General features: G+C 36.7%; 1 protein-coding gene across 2 annotated transcripts in view; it reads left to right on the plus strand.

Annotated features, from left to right (window-relative positions):
* ADK (adenosine kinase) overlaps nt 1-24,849 on the plus strand; it is a 277,135-nt gene that overhangs the window by 107,050 nt on the left and 145,236 nt on the right. For both annotated transcript variants that reach the window (XM_050336557.1, XM_050336566.1), the window contains exons 5-6: nt 17,766-17,938; nt 23,504-23,612. In XM_050336557.1, coding sequence (XP_050192514.1) covers nt 17,766-17,938; nt 23,504-23,612 — 282 coding nt within the window. The remainder of the gene's footprint in view (nt 1-17,765; nt 17,939-23,503; nt 23,613-24,849) is intronic.

Below are 24,849 nucleotides of genomic sequence, written 5' to 3' on the forward strand. Positions count from 1 at the left end.
GCTTTGTTTTACTCTGCCCAGTATTCCAGATTGAAAAAATAATAAATGGATAAAAAGACAGCACAAATTGCAGATTAAAAAAACATATGGAATAGTTGCAGGTAAGCTTCCATTAGCCAAATTAAATTCAGTGTCATACTCTTAAATTTCATTATTTTAAGTGTGTAGAACATTATAACATCTTAATCTGCTCAGTCCTCGCTTCATATGGTAAATCACCACAGCTTCTCCTCAGCACCACATCTACCTCTTCCTCAAGACCTTATTCTGTACATGCATTACACTGGTGATTTGTTCCTCATAACTGCAGATCCACCCACCTGTAACTATTGTCCCTTCATATGATTTGTCCCATCATATGATTTTTTCCTATTCTTCTAAGTTACAAGATGTGTTTTCTTAACACTTCCAAAGTTCATCAAAGCATAGAATATCTTGATTTGGAAAGGACCCACAGAGGTCATTGAGTCCTGCATGGGACAATCTACACCTTGTGCCTGAGAGCATTGTCTGAATGTTCCTTGAACTCTGTCAGCCTTGGTGCTGTGACCACTTCCCTGGGGAGCCTGTTCCAGTGCCCAACCATCTTCTGAGTGAAAAACCTTTTCCTGATACCCAACTTAAACCTCCCCTGACTCAGCTTCATGCTGTTCCTTGAAGTCCTGCCAATGGTCACAGGAGTGAAGAGATCAGTGCCTGTCCCTCCACTTCCCCTCACAAGGAAGTTGTAGAATGCCATGAGGTCTCCCCTCAGTCTTCTCCAGGCTGAACAGACCAAATAACTTCAGATGCTCCTCGAATGGGTTCTCCTCAAGGCCCTTCACCATTTTTGTAGCCCTTTTTTGGACACTCACTAATATCTTATATTTAAGCTATTATATCTAAATAGCTTAAAGTCAAGACAAAATTTTTCCTCTTCAGTGTTTCTCTGTATGACCCTTGAAGAGTTAAGCTGTTGAAAACAAGCAAACAGAAGTAGTTCTCAACAGTTATGATGACTATCTCCACTTAGAGCTCTCTCTGCTGTGACTAAATAGCTTGGGTTCTGAAGCGTATGACTTCTGTGCTGGAGTTGGGAAGTGCAGGATATTATTGAAGCATCTTCACCCTTGCCTGCAGACTCTGTACTGTGTATCTAAAAGAGTTCATTGTCACTGTGATAAACATGCATAACTCCATTAACATTAATGGGAGTTATGCCTGAATGTCAAGAGAAGAATAACTTCTCAATGTGGTAAAGGAATTAATTAAGCTGTGTTTGGTTGGTTGGTTACTGAAATGTGATCATTAGACTCAAAGGAAAAAAAAACTATTAGAGTGATAGACTAGTTTACTTTGTACTCTGCAGAAACCTATTGATTTGCTGAGGCAGAACTGTTAGAAGATCAGTTAATTTTTGGATACTTGCCGTATGATTATGGTGTATGTATAGCATAACAAAAGTAGTAAAATTTCATTACCAATTCTTTAAGATGTAAATGAAACTTATTTTATTTGTGCAATTAAATAAGCTGAAATGAGAGCTTTTTTGAAGTTTGCTTATAGTGAAAAATCTGACTTGTTTCTGTCAGCCATTTTGACATCTAACATGATTATAGTAATCTCATGAAGAATTACTCACAGAAATACTTTGAGAACTTTAATTAAGAGAACCACTGAGTTATGTATTCAAACCCCTTTTTCTGCTTCATTTGGTGCTAATAGTGTTGTATTTGCTTTTTCTATTCTTTGTATGTTGAGTCAGATAGTTTGGGGTTTTCTTGTTTGTCTCTAAGAATAGCTCTTGGTTTTGGCTCTTAGAATGGCTCTTGTTTGGCCCCACTATGGAACAGAAACTAATCCACTTATTTGGGCTGTTCTGAAACTTGTGTAACCTGCTCTTCTCTCCACAATGCATCTGTTGCTTTAAATAATGTCTGAAAATAAATGTGAATACCTTCTTGAGTGCAGCTGTGATGATCAGGGGCAGTGTGAGGAGGGGAAGTATTTGTAGATAGAGTGGCTTTAAAATTTTTTTTATTTTTCACAGTATGCTGGAGCATCCTACAATTTGTATAGGAGATAACCAGAAGTTCCTGTTAGAGTGCATGTAGGAGGTGATCCAGATCTCAGACTGGGTATTTAGAATCATAGAATCATTGTGGTTGGAAAAGACCTCCAAGATGGAGTCCAACCTTTATTGAACAACCAAACCACAGCTGTAACTGCTATATCCAGTTGTTCCTTGGACACCTCCAGGGATGGTGGTTCCACCACCTCCCAGGGCAGCCTCTTCAAATACTCAACCACCCTTCCAGTGAAAAAATTCTTCTTGATATCCAACCTGAAGTCATTTTGTTTTCAAAGTACTGGGTGGAATTCCATCTTTCCTGAGCTTTGTGGTAGAGATTGTCTTCGGAACGCAATAAATAGCACAGATAATATTGATTGAATATATAGTAGTTATTGCTTGGGTTAGGTGAATATTTTAGCTGATTCTGAATAAGCCAAATGTCTTTTCTTTTGGCATGAAAATAGAATAGTAAAGTAAATGTGTAAGTTCTTTATTGTCTACTGTCTTTTCTGAACACAGTTTTAGGCTTTTACTGGAGTTTGGTACAAAACATAGAAGTGTAAATTGCTTTGTAATGCCTTCTCAATGCTCACCTTTCATTTAAATTTCTAGGAGTATGCTGAAGATTTTATGTATCCTGATGAAAGCAGCACAGTTTTATAGACATACCTGGGAACAATTTATTGTGAACAAATTTTGCCTGTGTAATGGTAACAATAGCTTGCTTTTCTTCCGGGTACATTTGTTTCATTACTACAGTTCAAGAAGACCTTGGCTTAGAATAATATGTTGTTCAAGGGAGAAAAATTTGTGATTGTTTTCCAAGTAGCTACAGCAGGAAGTTTTGGGATGGTGTACTCTCCTAGACAGAAAAGTAGAATTTTTGCTGAGGAAAACAGCTAGGTCAACATGGTCTTCTAGTGACATGCTTGTAAGTGAGCAAAACATACTCCCTTGCCATAAAGAGGTGACTGTAGAAAAGCTGTGTATTACAATAAAGAAGGTACATCTTGAGATGTACTTAAGCTGTTAAAGTGACAAAATAAAATATTGAATGACTGTATAATACTCACTCGTGTGCGGTAGTTATAACTCCTTCCTTATTTAAGATGGTTTACATCTTAACAAAAGACTGGATTTTTCTCTCAATAGAAATTTCATGTGCAGCATTGAACTCTGAATTCCACAAATCAGCTGATTTCTACATACTTGACAGAGGTTGTTAATATTCTCTATGTAGGATCTCTCGTTGCACACTGCCAGTTGTCACAATTCATTGCTGTGCTGTAGAATTCTCCCTGAATTTCTTTCCTCTGTTTTAATTCTTCCTCAGTGTACAGGAATACAGCCTGCTAATCCTAAACTTGGTATGGGCAAACTGGCAGTGATGTGGACAGACAGCTTAGTAGCAGTTTAAGAGGATTTTTGTGTTTGTTTTGATTTTTAAGGAGTTCAAAGCATTTGTAGAATGAACTTATACTTCTCTATCATTGTTGAAGTTTATTTTGGGTTTTGTTTGGTTGGTTTGGGAATTTTTGTTGTGGTTTTGGTTTTGATATTTTGGGAGGGTGGGGGTGAGGAGGTTGGCTTAATGTAACACCTGGAGTTGGCTAGGAGTGTGTGATCTCTGGTAAGGTCAGGGTTAAAAGGAGTTTTACAACATTCTACACTGATATGTTCTGAATTTGCAGCCTTACAGTGCTGTAGAATTGTTGTCTTTTTAAAACCTCATTCCAAAACAGTCCATGATCCCTGTTTTGACATATTTCTATCTCTCATTTTTTAACATTGTTATCTTTTGTTCTGATTTGAGCAACTGTTAAAATGGGTAATGGATTAGAGAGGAAATTGGATACAATTCCTTGACTTAAGAGTGCTGCTTTTGGCTTTTAGCAGAGAAAAAAACTGAAAAGTTGACATGATTAATACTGTAAGTCATATTTAATTGCAGGAATGATTGTAACAGCATTGTTTTCCTGCATTTGTCACCACAAACTTTCCAAAATGTTAAAATACTGGGTTAGACTGGCATTTTAACAAATAAATTTTGGAAAATCAAGTGTGTATTTTGGCTGGAGTGTAAAAAGTTCTAGAACACCATGCTGGGCTCTACTGTGGAGAGACAACTCATCAAAAATATTGCTGCTAAAGACTGAGCTTTTAATATCACTGAATCTAGAAGGAATCCTCACCATGATAACTATTCCTCCTGTTTGAGGGAGCAGCCTGAAGAATTAGTAAATCTGGATTTAGACACAGCAGGCAGGACACACACTGGCCTCTGAACAAAGGTTACCTGTAAGCTGCTCATACTTGTTTCCTTTGGAACTTTCTATTGGTTTGGGGGTGTATTGAAATAGGAGCTGCTACTAAAGAGGTCGACTTGAACTAGATGAATGTGGGTTCATTTCTAACCTACCCTTTAAAGGAAGATATTGCTCAGTATTCGCCTTGTGTTTGTCCATGGGTATTCATGTGATCTAAAAGCAATCATAGTGGTCCACAGAAACAGAATGAAGAAAGAGAATTCTTGTTTGCTGTATGGAGTTTACTGTATAACAACATTTTAAGTGGATTTGCACTTCCAGGAGAAAACTGGAGAGGTCTGAAGACTCTTCATTACCATGTTATATTTCACCAACAGAAATATTAGCCTTAGTAGGCTGAATTTAAATGTTGTAAATACTTGTCAGGTGCTCTGAGAATTTGATGACGATGGTCTCGCTCCTCTGAAATTTCGTTCAGTGTGAAACTTAGGGCATAACAGATTTCAACCTCACAAAAATCAATCTGTTCTTGTGTGACAGCTACATTTGTTTGTCTGGAAAATAATAGTGAAATTAAAAATGGTGAAAGAAAGAATGAATAATAATTATAAAAAATAGAAGCAATGGCAGTAATAGTAACTAGTCCCTAGTCAGATGATGTGATGAGGTGACAGTACTCCCTAGAGAGTGAGACCTTAGAGAGAGAACCCACCCTGACCATAGGCAACTTTTAGCTTTCAGTAGCAATTTGTCCAGTCCTGTTTTAGACTGTCTGAAAATAAGAGTAATCACATTACCATATTAATAAAAACAATTTGGGATAATACAGCATTTTCCAAAGTGTGAGTTACGTCACGTTAATACCCGAATGCTCTAACTTAATTTCAGCTTGCCTTTTTTATTATGGTCTTATAGAAGAAGTTTTTGTACCTAAACTGGTAAAAAGAAACATGTTTTTCTTAGAAATAAAAAGTGTTGATGCTGCCTTTGAAATCGTATGGCTAGGCAGTACTTGATGACAGCATCTGGCATTGATCTGGTATGTTCAGTTTCAAATTGTTTTATGGTTCCTAATGAGTGTCCTCACAGCCTGCTAATAAAGCAATGTATTTCTACCCTGAGGACTTCATTTTGTCTAGTCATACACTATCTGTAACAATTAACAGTTTACCAACAGAATTAAGATAATAGGACCAAATTCTCTTTTAATCCATACTGTTATAATCCCACTGATATCAGTCAGATTCCATCAAAATAAATATGAGCAGATAATAGGCTTTTAGTTTAAAAGTATCTGAAATGCTTAGGAATTTGTTCTGGAAAATTAAAAATAGAGAATAATGAGTTAACCTTTGATATCATAACTTGTTAGGTTTTGCATGAAGGAAACAGTTTTATGTTCATTACAGCTAGTGTGTTTTAATATTGGTACTTGTCATCTTTCAGTTGATTTATTGACAGATTTTCCTCTTAATGAAATTTAGATAGAATTTTTTTGTTGTTGTTGATTCAGATATTCTAATGTATTAGCATTTTTGTGTACATTCGCTGCCTGAAGCATGCATTCGGTGCCTGAAGCAAGTTTGCTGCTTCTGTTTTAAGTAGCATTTCCAAATCTTGCATGCTGTATTAAAAAAACAAATTTGCATTTAATGTCATTTTATCATCTTGACAGCCTCCTAATCTACTGTGCTCCTCTGTAAGAACAAGTAGATGGAATTACAAGTTGTTATCCATGGGAAATCGTGTAATGATGTAATTAATACTAGTAGAACAGCTAACAATAATGATAATATCCAAAAACTCCAGGCAGAATCCTTAAAATGATGTTGCAGAAATAAAGTCTCTAAAGATATTTATAATCCAAAATTACTTGATTTTAGTTTTCCTGAGATGTTAAGTTGAATATATTTATACTTATGCATTTTCAATATAATAGATGTTGTGCTGTACAGAAAATGATGAGACAAAGTAACAAAGTCATAATATGGTAATTCTGGATCCAAATTAGTCAGCACATATGCAGTGAGGGTTTGAGGTGAAGTTCATGCTGTCTAGTGTGTTGGATCTTCAGGGTTTACAATCAGCATATCCTGCAACCAGTGCAAGCAAGGTATGGAGTCGTTGGCTTCCCTGATGCTGCTGAAAGCAGTGAATGTTCCTGAGCAGAAAACAACAGTTTTTTGAATGATATTATTACTTAGACTGTTTTAGGTCTTCTTCTATAAAGCATACGTAAAAATATTTATTTAAAAAGTAAGTGGACTATTATATGTGCTCAGATGGAGATATTTTATGAGATTTATTATAAAATCAGAATTGGTAACAATTACCAAATTCACTGTATTCCCAGTGCATCAGCTGAAGATTTCTGTCTCATTTAATAACATTGATTGCCTTCTATAACTCGTACATGCCCAGACTCTATCACAAGACTTTTCATTAATTTTTTTTTTTTTTTTAACAGTTACTACTTATGGTGCTAGTGGAAACAAGAATGTCCTAAAGTATGTTTTGAAAAACTACCTTCTGTATACTTTTGATTCTTTTTTTTTCTTTTTTCTTTCTATCTTCAATGGCAGCCCTTCCATCTCTCCCTCTTTGAAATTAAGTTGGGAACTGACATATCCCCTCATAGTACAATCTTCATCAATAGCAAGCACTCCAAAATACAGAAAAAAGTAAATTAGAAAATTCCAAATTTGGGGGATAGAAGATAAACACAATTTCAGAGATGCTTTTTTTGTCTGTAGTTTTGTCTGTAGTCAGGCGATTTACCTGATTTTCAGCAAATCTGAGCACACAAGTAAGATGCTGAAGAGCTGTTCCTGCGACTTGAATATTATAACAAGAACATAGTTTGAAAGCGAAATTCTATTTCTTTTTTTTTAAATCAGTTTGTAATCTATGAGGAATTCTGGTTATAATTTGTCACTGTTTGTGAGGGCAACCAAGTAAATAAAACTGAGCATTCTATGATGATGACCTAAATTCAGCTTTATTGCTTCATCTAGAATATTACATCTTGTTCTTCACACAGCTGCACTCACACACCGTCTCCTGTAGACTCTTACATACTAACACTATTCTTAGCTCTGTTATCTATAGTTTTCCACTAGCCTTCACATATGATTGGATGTTCACCTCTTATTTACATTCTTTTCCATGGTGCTAGGCACCACGGCCTTGCTGCATCCTCCGACAATAATTTATTCTTTTTTGCCATGTTCATGGAAAATATGAAAGAGATGGTACTCCATATTCTGTTTCATAAATTGTTGTTTTTCAAGATTTGGCATCTTATTGTTGTACGTGATTAAATGTAGACAAGACATTGTTTCCCTATTTTACATTAAACTCTACAAGTGGTTCCCCTTAAGCATCTCCTGTAGTGGATGTCAATCCTTGACATAGTTCTTTTGAACTATTATAGTTTAGTAATGGTCAGTGAAATCATTGTAGAAGATTTTATTGGGTAGATTTTTTTAAATCATTGAAATAATGGAGCCATACCCCCATACTTGCAGGTACTCCCTTAGGTAAAATAAAAAATAATTTATCAAATGAAAAGGGAATATATACAGGGTCATAATAGGTGTGGATTTGATTCCATTTGCATCTGCATAAATCTCACACAAGTCTGAAGTGAATAAATTTGCATCAATGTAAAACTGGATTAATTGAGATCCCAATCAGGTCAGGGCTTTCCAGCTTCTCAGAGGAAACTGGCAAAGGAAATCATTAACTTCAAAATACACTTTACTCAAAGAATATTAACAGGATCAGGGATGTACAGTTGCTAGCAAAACATCTTCTCAGTGTTTAGTGCATTTCTTCTTACTGTTGGTTTTGATTCTAGAGTGTGAATAAAATGCTTCCTGTTGTGCAAAAGATAAGATAAAGTTCACTGGGTCCAATTCTGTGATTTTTTTTTTTTTTTTAGGCCAACAGCCAAAAATTTTAGTCTTTTTTGAATCAAAACCAATATCCTAGTAAATGTAAGGCTTCCTTTGCCTTTCGCTCCTGCCAAATTAGGTCTTGGAATTTAGTGCTGAGGCTGACACTGATCGTGGGAGTCAAATGTCAAATATCTTAGCAGTGATTGAATTCAGGAAAAAAACAAATTTAAAAGCAATTTGCAGTTCTTTTTCAGAAGTGCACAGGAGTTGGCAACTAAATTATCTTTTCTGTGAAAATTATTTGAACTTACAGGAATCTTTGAGCTATGAACAATAAATTCAGGTATTGTCAAGCACTACTTTCAACTGTAAATAATTATATGTGACTTCTGTAATGCATTTTATTAAAAGAATAAAAAACATTCAGTTTTCCCCCACGTGGAGATTATTTACCTTCTGCCTTCTCAAACCACCCCTCCATTATGCCTTTGGTGCAACATCTGGGCATGATGCACAATTATATCGAGGAGTTTTAGAATCAGTGTCTTCCTTTAACTGCTAGGTAAACTTTTAAGGTTCAGATACTATGTGGAATCAGTCACTGTGGGTATGAGATGTTGAAATCAACCATTAATTGAATAAAAATGGAGGTTATTTAGTAGTAGCTGAAAAGTCTTTGGATCTTACTTTCTTTAGTCATGCTTGCAACTACCCCTCCTTGCTTTTTTGACCAAAAAGATTGGGATTTAGAAATGGAAGGGTGAAGTACATTTTACATTATTCACTACTTGTTGCTGTGGCAACATAGATGCATAATTTTAAGGGCAAGCATTTCTCAGCCTTTGGGGTAGATAGCATTTTATGTCTTTTTGCTATTTCAGATTGAGGAATGGGATTACGTTTCATCATATTTTTATAATTATCGTACATTCTCTTGAAATGTAATGTATGTTATGTTTGTAAAATATATAATAATTTATAAATTAGTAAAAAGAGTGATTTCTAATTGCTCTCAGATGTCATATAAATGAGAGATTAGCTATTACAACAAAAATTATAATCTGTATTACTGGAGCTTTGGTAAATAGTTTAATGTATTGGGAATTCTTGACAACAGATAGATGAAGACCTGCCACTTTAAAAACTCCCTTGCCTTAACTGCTTTCTAACTCCAGTAGTCAAAAGCTGTTAAGCTTTAAGTGCTCTGTCATATTTGTGGGCTTTTTTAGCAAAGAGTAGAGCAGGCAGCAGTGATGATGGAAAACGATGGTAGGTAGACTTAAAATGCTATAAAGCATAGAAACAATTGTATGTAATGCCTGGAATTGAAAGCTTTTTGAATGAAATGATCAACCATATGTGCCACCCTTATGGACCCTGTAAGAAGAAGAAAAGAAATGTACCCTATTGCTAACTGTGCATGAAATTGCAGTGTTAGAAGATATTGACCAGATGTTTCAATCTCAACAAATAGCTTGTTATGTGACTGAGTGAAAATCTCTCTGCTGCTTTGATCACATACACCTTAAAGGAAGAAGTAATTTAATAGAGGTTGTCCAAGTTCATCATTGTCAATAAACTTTGACTTGACCTTTGCCATCTGTTTTTGATACTGTTGCTGATAGAAGCTGATAGGCAGCTGTTTACAGTTTGTGCTTTATGAATTCTGTGCTGCCAGACAATGAGAGAAGTCCCTCCACCTGTGGATTTTTTTGCTGCCCTTCTGAGTGTGGGTGTATTCATTGAGACTGCACATCATCTTGCAGGGGAGTGAGGGTGACATATGCATGGGTTTTGAAAAGGAAGATTTGGTTTAATGTTATAGATGTGCAAAATCATATGCAAGATATCCTAAAAACCTCTCTTTGCTACAGCATCAACTTAACTTATAAATCTGTATTTAAATACCTCTACAGTGCTTTACACTGGAGAATTTCAAGGCATTTTTAAAATGCTTATCAATCTTCCCTCTATCTCTTTGAAGTTACAGGTAGAGTAGGCTGAGGCAGTAGCGTACAGCTGCCCAATGACTCTGTCTTATTAAACCCAAGTATGTTGTTCCATTTCATGTTGTTTATATCCTTCCATTAACAGCTTAACACCACTGCTTCCAGCCACAGAGGAACAACACTTTTGTGTTGTACTTTACTTGCTGCTTTTCATTGTTTCACACACAGTGTTCAACAAGGAAGTTTGTATCTTCTTTTACTAATCAAGGTACTCTTAATCCTTACCTCATACACAGCTTTGTAATATCGGCAAACTTTTTAATAAACAGTTGTATACACTGTATGCAGCTGCAGAAGAGTCCCAAGGAAACCTGGAATTCCTACTGTTATGATACTCCTCATGTAACTGTCATGGGAGTGATGAAGAACTGGTGTGACCGCTCTGTTTTGTAGTTCTGGCACCTTCTACCTGAGAGTCCCTTTTGAGAAGGGACTGCAAAAATGTTGGGGAAAGGGAGTGACACATCATATCAAACAACGAGGAGGTGGTTGATGTATCAGGTTCTACCCTTAGATGGAGAAGGGATACAAGGCCAGCAGTTGAGCAGTTGTGTGCCTTGTAAGACCTTGCAGGAGACATTCTCCTTTGGTCTCAGATAACATAAACCAACCATCAGAAGAGAGGTTGCAGCACTTGATTTTTGAGGCAGAACTGTACATTATCAATACAGCATAAGAGTGTGATGGCATAAAGAATTAGGTCCCAATATTTAAGGGTTACGATAAAAGAAAGCATTAGCTTTTGACCACACTGAAACTTTGGAATTTGTCTAGACATGTTTGATTACAGAAAATACGCTTGTATTTCTTGTACAGCAAGAAGTTTCCAAACTAGAGTAAAAATAAAGCAGCGGACAAGTAGATGAAGAGCAATGATAAGGAGTAGGAAATGGAATACTGAAGAATAGCAGCACTGAAAATAATTATTTGGACTATAGATTTCTTTAAGAGGCAGTTTGTTAACTTTGTGTTTTTAAATGTAGAAGTGAATGAAGTACTGCTCCTGGATGATTAATGTTTTGATAGGCATCTTAGTTTGAAAAGCTGTAGCAAAATGCAACTTGTGGCACTACATTAAAACTGATAGATGTTCTTGTGCAGAGATTTGGTTAATACATGTTGAACCAAGTGTTGATAAGATTTAGATATTGGTCTCAGTGCAAGGCTTTAACTGCTCTTTTCCTTTAAAAAATATTATCACTTTTATCTCATTTGACTGGAAGTTGCTTGAGGGTGTTGTCATGCATTTTAACAATATCACTTCCTCATGCAAGATTTGGCAGCTTCAGCTAATGGTGGAAGAATTACTGCACAGGACGTGGAGCTCCTTTTTGCAAGCCTGCTTTTATAAAGATAAGCTTATTTTTTCCTTTTGCCTTTTTTTTTTTATATGGCCATTATGTGATAATAGATGTTGCAATCTTTACAAGTTGATCAGTGGGTATTAAAAAAAGGAGAAAAGATATCCAAGAGAAAAGATTGGCACAAACTGTAGCATCTCATCTATTTTCCAGGGTCTTGGTGCTGTGATCTCCTAACAATGATTCTGGAATTAGGTATCCTGGGTCTGCTTGGGATGGAGTTAATTTTTTTTCATACAAGCCCATACGCTTCTGTGGTTTAGGTTTGTCACCAAACAGTGTTGTTTAACACAGCAATATTGTAGCTATTGCTGAACGGCGCTTGCACAGTATCAAGGCCTTCTCTGTTTTTTCACTCCGCTGCCCCCAGCAAGTAGACTGCAGGGTGGAAAAGAAGTTGGGAAGGGTCACAGTCAGGACAGTTGACCAAAGAGATAATCCAGGCCACATGGAATGTGGTCAGCAATAAAACTGTTGGGGGTAGGGAAGGAAAGTGAGTTTTTCCAAGTAGCCGTGGCTGGGCATCAATCTGCTGGTGGGAGGTGGTGAATGAATGTCTTTGCATCATTTCTTCTTGACCCTTGCATTTTTTTCTCACTGTTGCATTTCCAGTTCTCTCCTTTATTCCCCAAGGAGAGACGATTAAGAGAGTGACTGGGTGGAGGTTTAACTGCTGGCTGGGGTTAACCCACTACAGTAGGGTTTTTAAATGATATAGTATGTGTAATGGCAGTGGAATATTGCATTCTAGTTGCTCTTGAGGTCTATCATATCATTCACAAGAAATAAGTGAGCTCACTTGGAAAAATGATACTAATACCTTTTTTAGGGTTGTTTTACATATTGTCAGGTTTTTGTGTTTTTAAGATACATAATGATTTAACTTTTGATTGAACATTTTCTCATTTTATCTGGTCCTCTAAGATGATGTGTGATTTAATGTCTTTTAACATCTAAAATATTCCTAAAAATATTTGTAAGGGGTTTTAATGGACTGTGTATATATTGGTGATTGAACACAAGAGGGACACAGTTGATGAGGGGCACAACAGACTGGTAAATCCTTTTGAAAAGTATATGGATTCATTATAAAATTTAGAACATAAAAATAAGAGACATTCTGCCCCTGTTTTGATTTACTAAAAAGACCACTTCATGAGTAGTTGCTCACATTGTTTAGTTTAGATTTTAGCAAGCATGTTAAGTCTTAGCTAATTTTAGGTCTTTAGAGTCCTCTCCTCTGTGAGCTGCAATTTAAAATAAGATCAGATTTGACAGGTCATGCAGAGAAGAGTCCAGCTTCAAATAACACACTTCAGATGCACTTCAGATGTCTGTATTCAGTGTTAATGAGTTTTGAAGATCCTTCACTGTGAAGGGGCAGAATGCTTCCTGTTGTGTTGTCAGTTCCTAGGCATTTAGGATTCAAGTCTACAGCTGAAAACTCCTGTGTGCAGAAGGTATGTCAGTCTGAGCAAAGCTTCATAGGCTTTGGTGTTGTTAGTCTAAGATGACTGACAGATGTGGAAATGCACTACTGGCTGCCACTTCAAAACTTAATTCAGGAGCTAAGGAGTTCAGACAGAGAACAATGTGGGACTGGTAGTGAGTGTCTTCATCAGCCTCCTTGTCCCATTTATCGGGGTTGTCCAGTTAGCAGTGGCACTTACAGCAAAGCATAGAGTTGGAGTAAAGTGAAATAATTTCTGAAGTATCTTTGTTGTAGTCAGAGGGCTATAAAGCTGTTAAAAGATTCATCTGTATGATGTTTCTTTTTTAAGTCTTATGGGATTGTGTACTGAGACCCAATAGTAGCAAACTTTTCTTTTGCAGGGAAAGTGTCTTTGCAACTGGGCCAGTGAGGTAAATTAATAGGATCCTCCTTTAAGGCAAAATTTGGAGGAACAGCAAAGAAAAGTTTGGATTGAAGATCAGATGTTGTAGTAGGGGATACTGGACTCTGCTCCTGCAGCAGAAGCATGACATTCTCAAGCTAAATAGGATAAGTCTGGAAAATTCAAATCAAAGAACTCTCTCTTTAATTCTGTAAGGCCACTGATTTTCTTTCACATAATATAAAGGGCCATATTTTCTTTTATTTTTTGGGTGTGAAGGCACAGTCAGGCAACTCTGTCATCTCGTCTTGAATATCGTTCTGAAAAGACAGCACTGAGTATCTAATCAAAGTCAAGTCACTTCGAGTGTTAGAAGTGCTTCTAGAAGTGCTTCTGTAACTTGGAAGAAAGGTTGTTTCCAAAAGCCGTTTTCTAATCAGACAGAAGTGGGAAATAGATGTACCACATCTTCGAGTCTGAGGATGTGAAAGGGTGGGACATAGTTCACTCCAAGCAGTCGCACAAAGTCACAATTGAGTCTTCAGAAGTTTTTCTTGTTACCAAGTTTTCTTGGCATCTCAACATCTTGCAAGAAAAGATGATGCTGTTCTCTGCAATTACCACCCACTCCTGGGAACACAAAGGTTCTTACATGTCTCTGATAGCTGAAGCTTGCCAAAGAGTTCGCCCTGTTAACTTTGATCATCAAAAACCTCTTGAACAGATACTCCTACTATTGTGAGCCCAAGTTAGCCTCATGAAAATGAGGAGAGAAGCATTCTGTCACTCTCTAGTGTGTCCTTGAGCAGCCAGGGTACTGGCCTCTTGCAAGTGTTGGCCTCAGTATTTTTCATAAGAAATAATGTGCGTATAGCGATATGGTCATCTTATGTTAGATTATGCTTATTCTGAAACAGCTGAATTTTAAGGCAAAGTTATGCTAAAGACAAGATATAAAATTAAAAAATAATAAAAATTAATATTTGCTTTGCATTTACTAGGGTGCATACAACCGAAATGTATGGAAAATGCAGTCTGTTTAACTCAAGAGAACATGTGAAAGGTGTTCTATTTCCCATGCTCCTTTCTCTGTCACAGATGTTTATGGTAACTGAAAAGGTCAGGGCCTGTCCTTGTGCATACCTGATGTCTAAGCTGCATTGACAGAAGAAAACTTTAGGATAGAGAAACACATTAGATTTCATAAACCACTCCAGATTCTGAGTTTCCTTTGTGATATCCCACTCCTGAGGCTGTCTTGTTCTTTCATGATAAGTTCCTGCTTTTGACACTTTTGTCTTTGGGCCATTAGCAGCCTCAAATTCCCTTGGGTGCTGGTGAGGATTCATGGTGTGGCCAGGTGCCAACCTCTCTTGACCAGACTGTCAATACAGTTCGTTAGTAGCTGCCTCGCTGCCTAGCCAAACCCTAGATAATTAACTCATTATGCTGGTTCCTGCTGAGCTGGGTCATTTTCCGTTTCTGTCTGGAGTCTTTTTCATTCAATTAAATCTTATATTCCACATAAATCTATAAAATGAATTTTCAGTTTATATAACCATATACCTGGCATTAATGTTTGCAGTTTGTTATTGGCTTTCATATGATGTTGGCTATAATGCTGCAAGACTGCTTCGTGATGATAAATGTCTTGTGATGACTGACTCCCGTTCCCGTTTAGAGCGTTGTAGCCAAAGTGTTGCTAATAACAAGAGTGCATGAAGTAACCCATAGGAGCCTGATTTTCCATATCAGGTTATTAAAACTCAAAATCCAATTCTGGATCAAAATTTTAGAAAAAATAAATTCTCAAGAGTCTGCCTTGAAAAGTGTATTTTTTCACACATACGCAAAAGGTTCTTGCTGTGACTCATTCCACTAGGTCTAACCTCGGTGGTGTACCACAGAGATACTTCTGTTGTTCAGTTTCTTCAGGTTTGTAATGTGCTGTCCAGCTTTGCTCTCACTATTATGTAGCCTTCTAGCTGAGGAAAGGAGGGTCAGTTTGGAATTTTGCAACTCGCAACACCTCACCAGCATTATTGTGGGAATAAGAGCTGATAATTCCGAGAAGCTGGGAGTACGGGTAACGGGAGATCTGTGATGAGAGGATATACTGCTGAACTACTTTTCCATCTTCCTCGGTGTTGCTTAACCAAGCTCAGATGCTCATATACCTATATATTAGGAATACACCCCACCATATAATACCTGTGTTTCAAATAATCATGAATATGAGTAGAAGCACTATTGTTGGAAGAAGTGATCTGCACCATATACAGAGGTTCATGTTGAGAAATCCTAGATCATGACTTTTCATTCTCAAGTATACCTTGACATGAATTCAAAATAAGGATTGTGACAGCTTAAAATGGCTTGTATCACATCTGAATTCAAACTGAGCTGCTGCCAATAGCCAAAACTATGATACTTGAACAGAAATTCTTTTTTTTTCCAGAAATTTATGTGAAATTTTACTTACTACCACTCCAAATATTGTTGAACTTATATAAGAACTCTGTAAAAGTTATGTCATTTGGTGAAATGTTGTAAGCCTTAAGTGCAGTTTAAAGTCTTATGTTTTTTGAAGATTTGTTGTGGTTTGGTGCTTTGATGAATGTTGTTCATAGTGATCTCTATTAATTTTTGTTAATTGTGACAGTAAGGCATGCTTGCATGGGACACAAGGATTTAGTACTGTGGAAACTTGTTCCATATTTGCTTACCGTAGGTCACAACAGTTTTAGTCTTGCTAAATAATCTGTTCTATTTAAGCACGCCTTCATACATAAAAGAGAATTGTTCCCAAGACACGTAAGTGAATACTGTGCAAATGTGTATTATGTGTGTGCAAACGTGTGTCAGATGCAAGGGTATCATTGTGTGAAATGGATCAATTCTCTTATTAGGGGTTTTCGTACTTCGTATTAGAGTGGTATGGAATAGATTAGCAGAGCATGTGTAGTGTGCATTTCATGGATGAGGAATTAAACGCTGCCACCATCTGACGATACAATCTTTTTCTTCTTAAATTTTATATATATTAAATTGCTGCAAGAAAGAGACCTTTCAACCTTTGTCCACCTTTGTCTTATTAATGAGGACTTTACATGACTTTTTTTTTTTTTTTTCCCCTCTCTCTCCCCCCTCTGGAACTGGAAGTAATAAAGATGTGACTAAGTATGTATTTGCAACTTAGTTACTTGACCTTTCTACAACCCAGAGCTATCACTAATGCTGCTTTGTAATGGAGACATTATCGTTTACTTAAATCTTGATTAGGAAACAATTATAAGTAGGGTTTTAGTATAGCAGAAAATTGATGCAGTCTTTAATTCATACTATAGATTGAGGGGATAAGCTTCCTGACTGTAATTAGAGTGAATTATAGTGACTTCAGTTGGTTGACTCACCACCAGCAGAGTAGGGCCTATGATTGTTTCTTCACATTTGTTTTTTTATCTCACTCTTGATTTCACATTGCTGATAAATGCTATTTTTTAACTTAGTATAAAATGGTATCATGTACAACATTTGCAGCTGAATGATACATATTTTCTATTAATAAAAGAGGAGCTTTATGAAATAACCTGACACTGTAGCAACACTGTGCAACCACACTCTTCCTTTACAATTCAAGTGACAGAACTGCTCTTAATAAAGTTGGAGATAGATATTTTCATGTGTGGTTTAACAACGTAAATGGGAAGCATTTCCCTTTTCGCATGTAATTAAATGGTAGAGACAAATGGTTATATTCAGTACTATTTTAGTCTTCCTGTATATTCTGAATGTTACATAATGTTTCTTAGATTTCTCAAATGTATTGATTTCCTTACATGCTCTCTCCGATTTTGTGGGATTTCTTTGGGTTTTTTTTCTTTTGTTGGTTTTTTATTGTTGTTGTGGGTTTGGGTGGTTTTTGTGGGATAATTGTGTTTCTTTCTTTCTTCTGTATTTTCTACAATTTTTTCTTTGAAAATACTATGTGCTGCTTGATGGAATATGAATGTAGGAGCATCTCCTTTGAGCAAGGGAACCTCTTTTGAAATACCTTGTAAAAACGTACTAATCTACTTTATTTGATCATGAACTACATGATTTAGGTTTTACACGCTCAGTAACATCAATAAGGGTAAATTTTTTATTCTTTACTGCCCTTTACTCCCTTGCTGTACTAGATTTTTTTTACTTCAGGCATAGAAATGTTCTGTATGTCAAAATGTTCTGTAGGCACAGAGTGAAATATGGCAAGTGGAGAGAAAAAAATAGCAAAAATAATATACCAGGCATGTTAACTTTGTATTTGTTTGGTGTTTTTTTTCTCCTGTCAATCTGCAGTGGATGATTCAGAGCCCTTACAAAGCTGCAACTTTCTTTGGGTGCATTGGCAAAGATAAATTTGGAGAGATCTTGAAGAAGAAGGCTGAGGAAGCTCATGTGGATGCCCATTATTATGAGCAGAGTGAACAGCCAACAGGAACCTGTGCTGCCTGCATCACTAGTGATAACAGGTCAGAGGCCTTTAATATTTTCTGAAGATACAAATACAGTTGGCACAGTGTGTGTAGGCTAATTTGTTTGGAGTATCGGTCTTCAAAAATTGTGATTTGAATGATAAAGAAAGTATTGGTACTGGTTTTAGACAGCATGGAACTACCTAGACCATAGTTTGGGGGTGGCCAGTATTAATATACTTTTAGAGAACAGCAGTTTTACTATGGTCAAAAAGTGTGAGATAAGAATGTAGTAGTTCTTTCTGAACTTTACAGCTTCCAGTTACTCTGGGGAGAAAAAAGTATGTGGGAGGCAAAAGTTGGTTAAGAAGTATGTTTATGAAGCCTATGTGCAAAGCTGATTGGCATGTAAGGCATGTACCTGAGTGGCAAATGAGGAATATACTTCAGGTGATACCGTGTTTAATGAGGATAGGCATTAGCATATAGCCAGATAGAAAGGGTTAATTCAGTTTTATACAAGAGAAAGAAAAAAAAGGTGTTTTTTTTCTTTTGCTGTTGCACTTGTTCATCTAATACCTGTAATTCTGTATGTCTTACATTTTAAGAATTTCTTTTGAATTTGTCTGTCATATTTTCATTCGTCATTTTTTTCTATACATTTATCTTGAGCATGGCCCTTTGTTTTCTTCTTTCACCCTCCACCCACAAGACTTGAATTTGTGTTCTATTTCTTTGCTGATTACCTTCTGATGATTTTTAAAGGTTTCAAAACCAGACAGTCAGGTCAGCCCAATTCTTGAGATGTTACCAGCACTCATCAACCCTCCCTGATTTCTACCAGTATCTAAATTTTCTGATACCAGATACTGAATCAAGAATGAAAATTATATCAACTACCCTGAAGAATATTTTCTTTTTGGCTCACAATAAGATCAAAATAGCTGTCATTATCCTTTTTGGTTTCCCTCTGTGGCTTTCAATGCCGTCACAAAGGACAGCTGTTGCACAAGCTCTCTGGACGAACTGTTTAAATGTTTGATCACTCTTCATGGGAGAAATTATTTTAATGATACCCAGTTGGAATATTCCTTCTTCCAGCTTGTGTCTGTTCCTCTTTGTGTTCAAGAATAGTCTGGCTCCATTTTCTCTGTAAACTTTCATTTGATATTTGAAGAAGCAGGAAGGTCTCTCCATGGGTACCTGTTCTTAAGGCTCGTCCAAGCCTTTCTGCATTTGTTAAATGTTCCAGTCCTCTAATAATCTGGATGGCCCACTGCTGGACTCACTGCACTGTGTCAGTGTGTCTTACAGTGCAAAGCTCAAAGCTGGGCACAAAACTCCAGAGAAGGTGTGGAGCCCAGAACAGAGGTTTTCCTCCATTCTGGATATGTAACTTCCTTTGTCCTCCTGGCTGCATGCTTGCTCAAAGAGACCAGAATTAACCTTCTCTGTGCAGTGCACTGCTGACTCTTGTTCCAAGCCTGGTCCACCAGCATCTCCAGGTCCTTCTCTGGAAAACTTGTGTGGTATCCTGTCAGCATTCAGCCTGTATTGTTGTGTGGGATTTATTACATCCTAGTTACATGACTTTGCATTTACCTTCAAATTTTCTGCCAGCCTAATTCTCCAGGCTATTGAAGATCCACTGCATGACAGACAGCCCTGTCCTCCAGCTTATCAACCTGTCCCTCCCAATTTATTGTCATACACAGTGTCTTACTCTCAGGAATGAATGTACAAATTCAATGGAGGAAGGAAGTTCATTTATCTTCATCTGGAGTTTTGACATTAATTATGTCTACAGATTTCCCCCTTCATCTCCAAGATTCATATTCAGTTTTTCAAAGAGAAGAAAAGAAATAAAGATGTTTTTGCTCTGTAATTCTCTTCAGTCACATAGTGTCTATATGTGCATCCTGTAACAAGCACCATTTTCTAGATAACATGACGGGAAACTAAAGTCAAGACTGTCAATAGGCATATAAAATGAATTCAGGAAAAGCATGTGCATCTCAATGGAATTTAAAAGCTTAGGTAAATTTGCTTATAAAAATATCTGCAAATACTTCTTTTATTAAGCAGTATTTTTTGTTTGCTAACGTAAAACATAATATCAAGTATTTTTGCTCAAGTACTAGACAATGGCTTCATCTCAGTCGATGCTTTAGAGCGTGCTGCTTAAGAGTGGCAGGGAGTTCAAGCTCCTTGGGAGACATTAAAAATAGTGGAAAGTTGCTGCTAAAGACTTTATTGTGCAATTGCCTTTATTCTAGTGAGAGCAAATTACCCTCTGATTGTTTCTTGGGTTTAGCAGTTTCTACTTTTGTAAGAATCCCTTCAACCTGGCCCCAGTTGGTAACTCTATTTATTTATTAATGTCTTGTCCCAGCTGACGTGCTTGCTAACTTCAGGTAATTCGGCTCTCTTGTCTCTCTTGGAGGAGCTGGCTAATAGCATTCCTGTTTTTTCCAGGAAGTGGCTATGTATATTTATGTTCCAGATGCCCTGATATGAATGTTTCTTATTTCTACAAACTCTGTCTAGCTTTTTGTAGGACAGGGTTCTTAGCTGATGTGTGATTACCACCCTGAATTCTCTCCTTTAGCAGTACTAGTTTGCTTTGTTTTCTCAGAGCTTTCCAAGAAAATCCTAACACATGATTAAACACTAAAGTAAGACCTACATTCTGTCATAGTCTGTGACTTTGATTTCTGCATTCTACTTAGAAATACCCACATGCGTAGTGTCTCCATTAAGCTATTTCAATTGAAGCACTCTGGCTGTCTCCAATTACTGCGTTTCATTGAAAAAATATCTACCTTGTCTGTGTCCCACATGTTGAATGTAGTCAGACGTACAGTTTTAATTTGGAAAAGCCTGGTGCTTTGTCATCAGTGTAGCAATCTTTTATTACTCATACGTGCAGAGCGTCTCTACAGTTGGATGTAGCCACATAGAGCTAGGTTTACAGTTCCAGGGGCATGTGGTAAGTGAAAGGAAACATATAAAAAGTATTTGCTCAGTTCTCTGGAACATAATTGCTTTTCACTTAGCAACATGCGTAGACAGACAAGATTTTTTTTTTTCCCAGCTATACCCTCGATGGATATTTAAGGTTTGCCAAAACTGGAAGATTTAATTTGCTTTTAATTTTAAATTTGATTTACAGAAAATTACCACAGTTATGCATATGTCTTTCTTGGATTTACTTGGTTCTCCAGTGGATTTCTTGTCATTGAAATGATAACACTCATCAAGAATGAAACTTCTTGTCTGGTTACTTGTAATGTGACAGAGGCTTGGTCTATTTGTTCATAAGTATTTTTCTTTCTTTATTAGTTTCCAAATTCACATTAGTTCTTGTTGCCTTTAGGCTTTAGAATTAAAGAGATAAGCCTCAAGATTGTTCTTGGGATGAAATGACAAAGAACTGTATTTTTTATATATTCAGAAAAAGTCCAACTTTGTTTTAATCTTTATATACTTAGAATAATAAACTCATAGAATATGCTGAGTTGGAAGAGACCCATCAGGATCATCGAGTCCAACGCCTGGCTCCACACAGGACACTTTTAAGAGTCACACTATGTGCCTGAGAGCATTTCCAAACACTTCTTGAACTCTGTCAGGCTTGATGCTGTGACCATTTCCTTGGGGAGATTGTTTTAGTGCCCAGTCACCCTCCAGGTGAAATACCTTTTCCTGATATCCAAACTGAAGCTCCCCTGACACAACTTCAGGCCATTTCCTCAAGTCCTGTTACTGGTCACCAGAGAGATCAGTGCCTGCCCTTCTTCTTCCCCTTGTGAGGAAGTTGTAACTGCAATGAGGTCTCCCCTCAGTCTCCTCTCCAGGCTGAACAGACCAAGTGACCTCAGCTGCTCCTCATATGGCTTCCCCTCAAGGCCCTTCACCATCCTCGTTGCCCTCCTTTGGACACTCTCTAACAGCTTAATATCTTTCTTATCTTGTGGTGCCCAAATCTGCCACAATATTCAAGGTGAGGCCACCCCAGTGCAGAGCAGAGCGGGACAATCCCCTCCCTTGACCGGCTGGCGATGCTTTGCCTGATGCCCCCCAGGACATGGTTGGCCCTCCTGGCTGCCAGGGCACTGCTGACTCATATCCAACTTGCCATTGACCAGGACCCCCAGGGCCCTTTCCATAGCACAGCTTTCCACCATCTCATTCCTAAGTCTGTAGGAACATCTGGGGTTGCCCCATCCCAGGTGCAGAATCCGTCACTTTCCCTTGTTGAATTTCACAGGGTTGGTGACTGCCCAGTCCCCTAATTTGTCAAGGTCTCTCTACAGGGCTTCCCTGCCTGCAAGGGTGTCAACAGCTTCTCCCAATTTAGTGTGTTGGCAAACTTACTTAGTATTCCTTCACATCTGTTTAACTTACAGGTATTGTCAGTGATGAGTGTTTACAGGGAGAGTTTGGTTGCTAAGAAATTGTTTCAGTATTTTGTTTGGTTATTTATTGAAAAAGCTTCAAGAATATCTAGTTTACTTACCTCCTAACACCTGTAATCTTGCTGATGTAGTTAAATATCACAAAATAGTGATGTGTTAATGTTAAAGGGGCATCCTTTGACATTAAATCTTGAAAATTATATTTAAAACTCTGTAGGTCAGCATGGAAATATCTCTTTCCCCAACTTCCTTTCTCTAAATATTACATGTTATTAAACATTCTCATAATAAAATTGCACAGAAGAATTTGGTCATGGTAGGCAGAGTGGAGAGCTAGTGCATAATCATCTTTTTTATTATGACCTGTTTTTAGGAGTACATCTCTAAGTTGTGTGTGTTTCATAAGGCTGAATTGAGTGGGTGAAGAAGATTTAAAATAGAATGTATCTTGGATGCAACAGAGGCAATATGATACAAGTATTTTTGTTCTTGTTAATGGAAGTTGTGTCCTATGGCTTGTGTTATAACTTGTTAGGAAAGAAGGAAGTTCAAATGAGTTTTTGGTAGTTTTCCAATAATACACAGCTAAGCCAAAGGTTTTTTTAACAGTTCATCATTTAAAAGTAGCAATATGATCCTTTTTTATTTGCTAAAGGAAAATATGAACCTAATGGGGGGGAAAAACCAAACAAGCCTCTTTTTAAATAATATAACTATTCATTGGAAAATTATAAGGGCAAGACTTACCTATCCATCAACTTTTTGCTTCTTGTGAGGGAAAATAGCTTTCAGAATATAAACTGGAGTAGCTACTTTTCTTTAGGTGTTAGGTACTAGAGGAGTTTTAATGAAACTCTGCAGATGCTAAACTGCATGGAGGGATTTGATCACAGAATGCAACAAAGGCTGATTCACAGCAAAAGAAGGCACTTGAACAGTGTAATAGTGATAGGTTACATAAACTGTGTAACTGGATTTAAAATACATGAATGTATGATTTGAATTTGAATTATATTTAACCTATTATTTAAATATATAATTTAATTATTATGAAATGGTCAAATAAAGTATATGTGGTTTATGGTGCTCTTTGTTAATTGCTTTAAAGTTCCTTAGGATCTTTGAGAAATTATGTTCTTTGTGAGAAATTTGCATTAGTGTTATTTACAGAGGATTTAATCTCTGGGTTTTTAATCACTTTCAGGTCTCTTGTAGCTAACCTTGCTGCTGCTAATTGCTATAAGAAGGAAAAGCACCTTGATTTGGAGAAGAACTGGAAGTTGGTGGAAAAGGCCAAAGTTTATTATATAGCAGTAAGTTCAACCTCTTTCAAATTGCTAAAATTTTTGTTACTATATTGTGAGGTTTAAGCAATGAATATGTCTGTTCCATGTGGGTTAGGATGATTTCTTAGGAAGACAAGGAAAGAAAATGAATGCTTCAATTTCATCACAGTTTGATTTCTTCAAATTTAAATGTACAAATATAGACGTATGTTTTAGTTGTGTGCTCTCTTAAATTAGTGGGAAAAAATCATAAGAACTAAACATTTTCAAAGCTTTTGTAGTAGTGCATCAAATTTACATTTCACATTTTCTACTAAATTGTTGTGAAGGATGCACAAATTATGTAGAAAAACACTATTAGCATAATTATTCACTGCAAACAGTTTGAGCTTATTTGTGTGAACAATCTTAATTGCTATTTATTCCATAGTAATTACTATGGCACCTTATAACTCAATATTTCAGAAACAATGATTGTGACAAATCTCTTGAATGTGGGCGGTGGGGCAAACTGATTTTAATGATGAAATCTTACTTCTTGAATAAAGGGGTCTTGAGGATGGGGCATTAGTAGATTCACAATTAGTATTCTTTTTTTACCATCCAGAATGAATCAAGCAAAATTAATGTATTTGTGTAGATTACATTTTGGTTTAATAGAATTGGTGAATTTGTTTTCATCAAGCAAGCTGATTTGACTGATCAAAATTAACAAACATAAAACATCTACGACAGATTAAAACCTCATAACATGCATGTAATATATGGATTCTGTATGACAGCTGCTTCCATTCCACTACCTGAGCTATGTGGGAACAGCTGGTAAGAAGTGTAAAAAATTGATTATCCAGGAGGAACAAGTTCATTGAAAATACAGTTATTTCTTTTAGGTAGTGTTAATGTCTCCTACAGCCTGTTAGTGTGCACTGCTGTAGGCTTTACATGGTTGTTATTGATTCTTGTGTATGGCCAAGACTGCCCCTTTATAACTGTCAAAAAATACTTATGACCTTCTCAGTGTACAAAGAAAATACATCCCACTGCTATGACCATATGTTTGTGCTGTGGTTAAAAAAATACGTAGGTGTATTGTCTACTGATTTTTTATTTGTTTGTTCAAGTGTTCTGAGCTCTTTATTTTCCAAATGCAATACTTTGGAATTAATGCTGTTGGCTTAATGAGAGGCTAAGAGTACAGTTTAAATAAAGAAGAAGAATGACAAATGTTACCAAAAGTGATACCCCACTATTTGGTTTTTGGGCT

Source organism: Myiozetetes cayanensis, unplaced genomic scaffold, assembly GCF_022539395.1.
Source record: "Myiozetetes cayanensis isolate MyiCay16 unplaced genomic scaffold, myiCay2020 scf10, whole genome shotgun sequence".
Taxonomy (NCBI): Eukaryota; Metazoa; Chordata; class Aves; order Passeriformes; family Tyrannidae; genus Myiozetetes; species Myiozetetes cayanensis.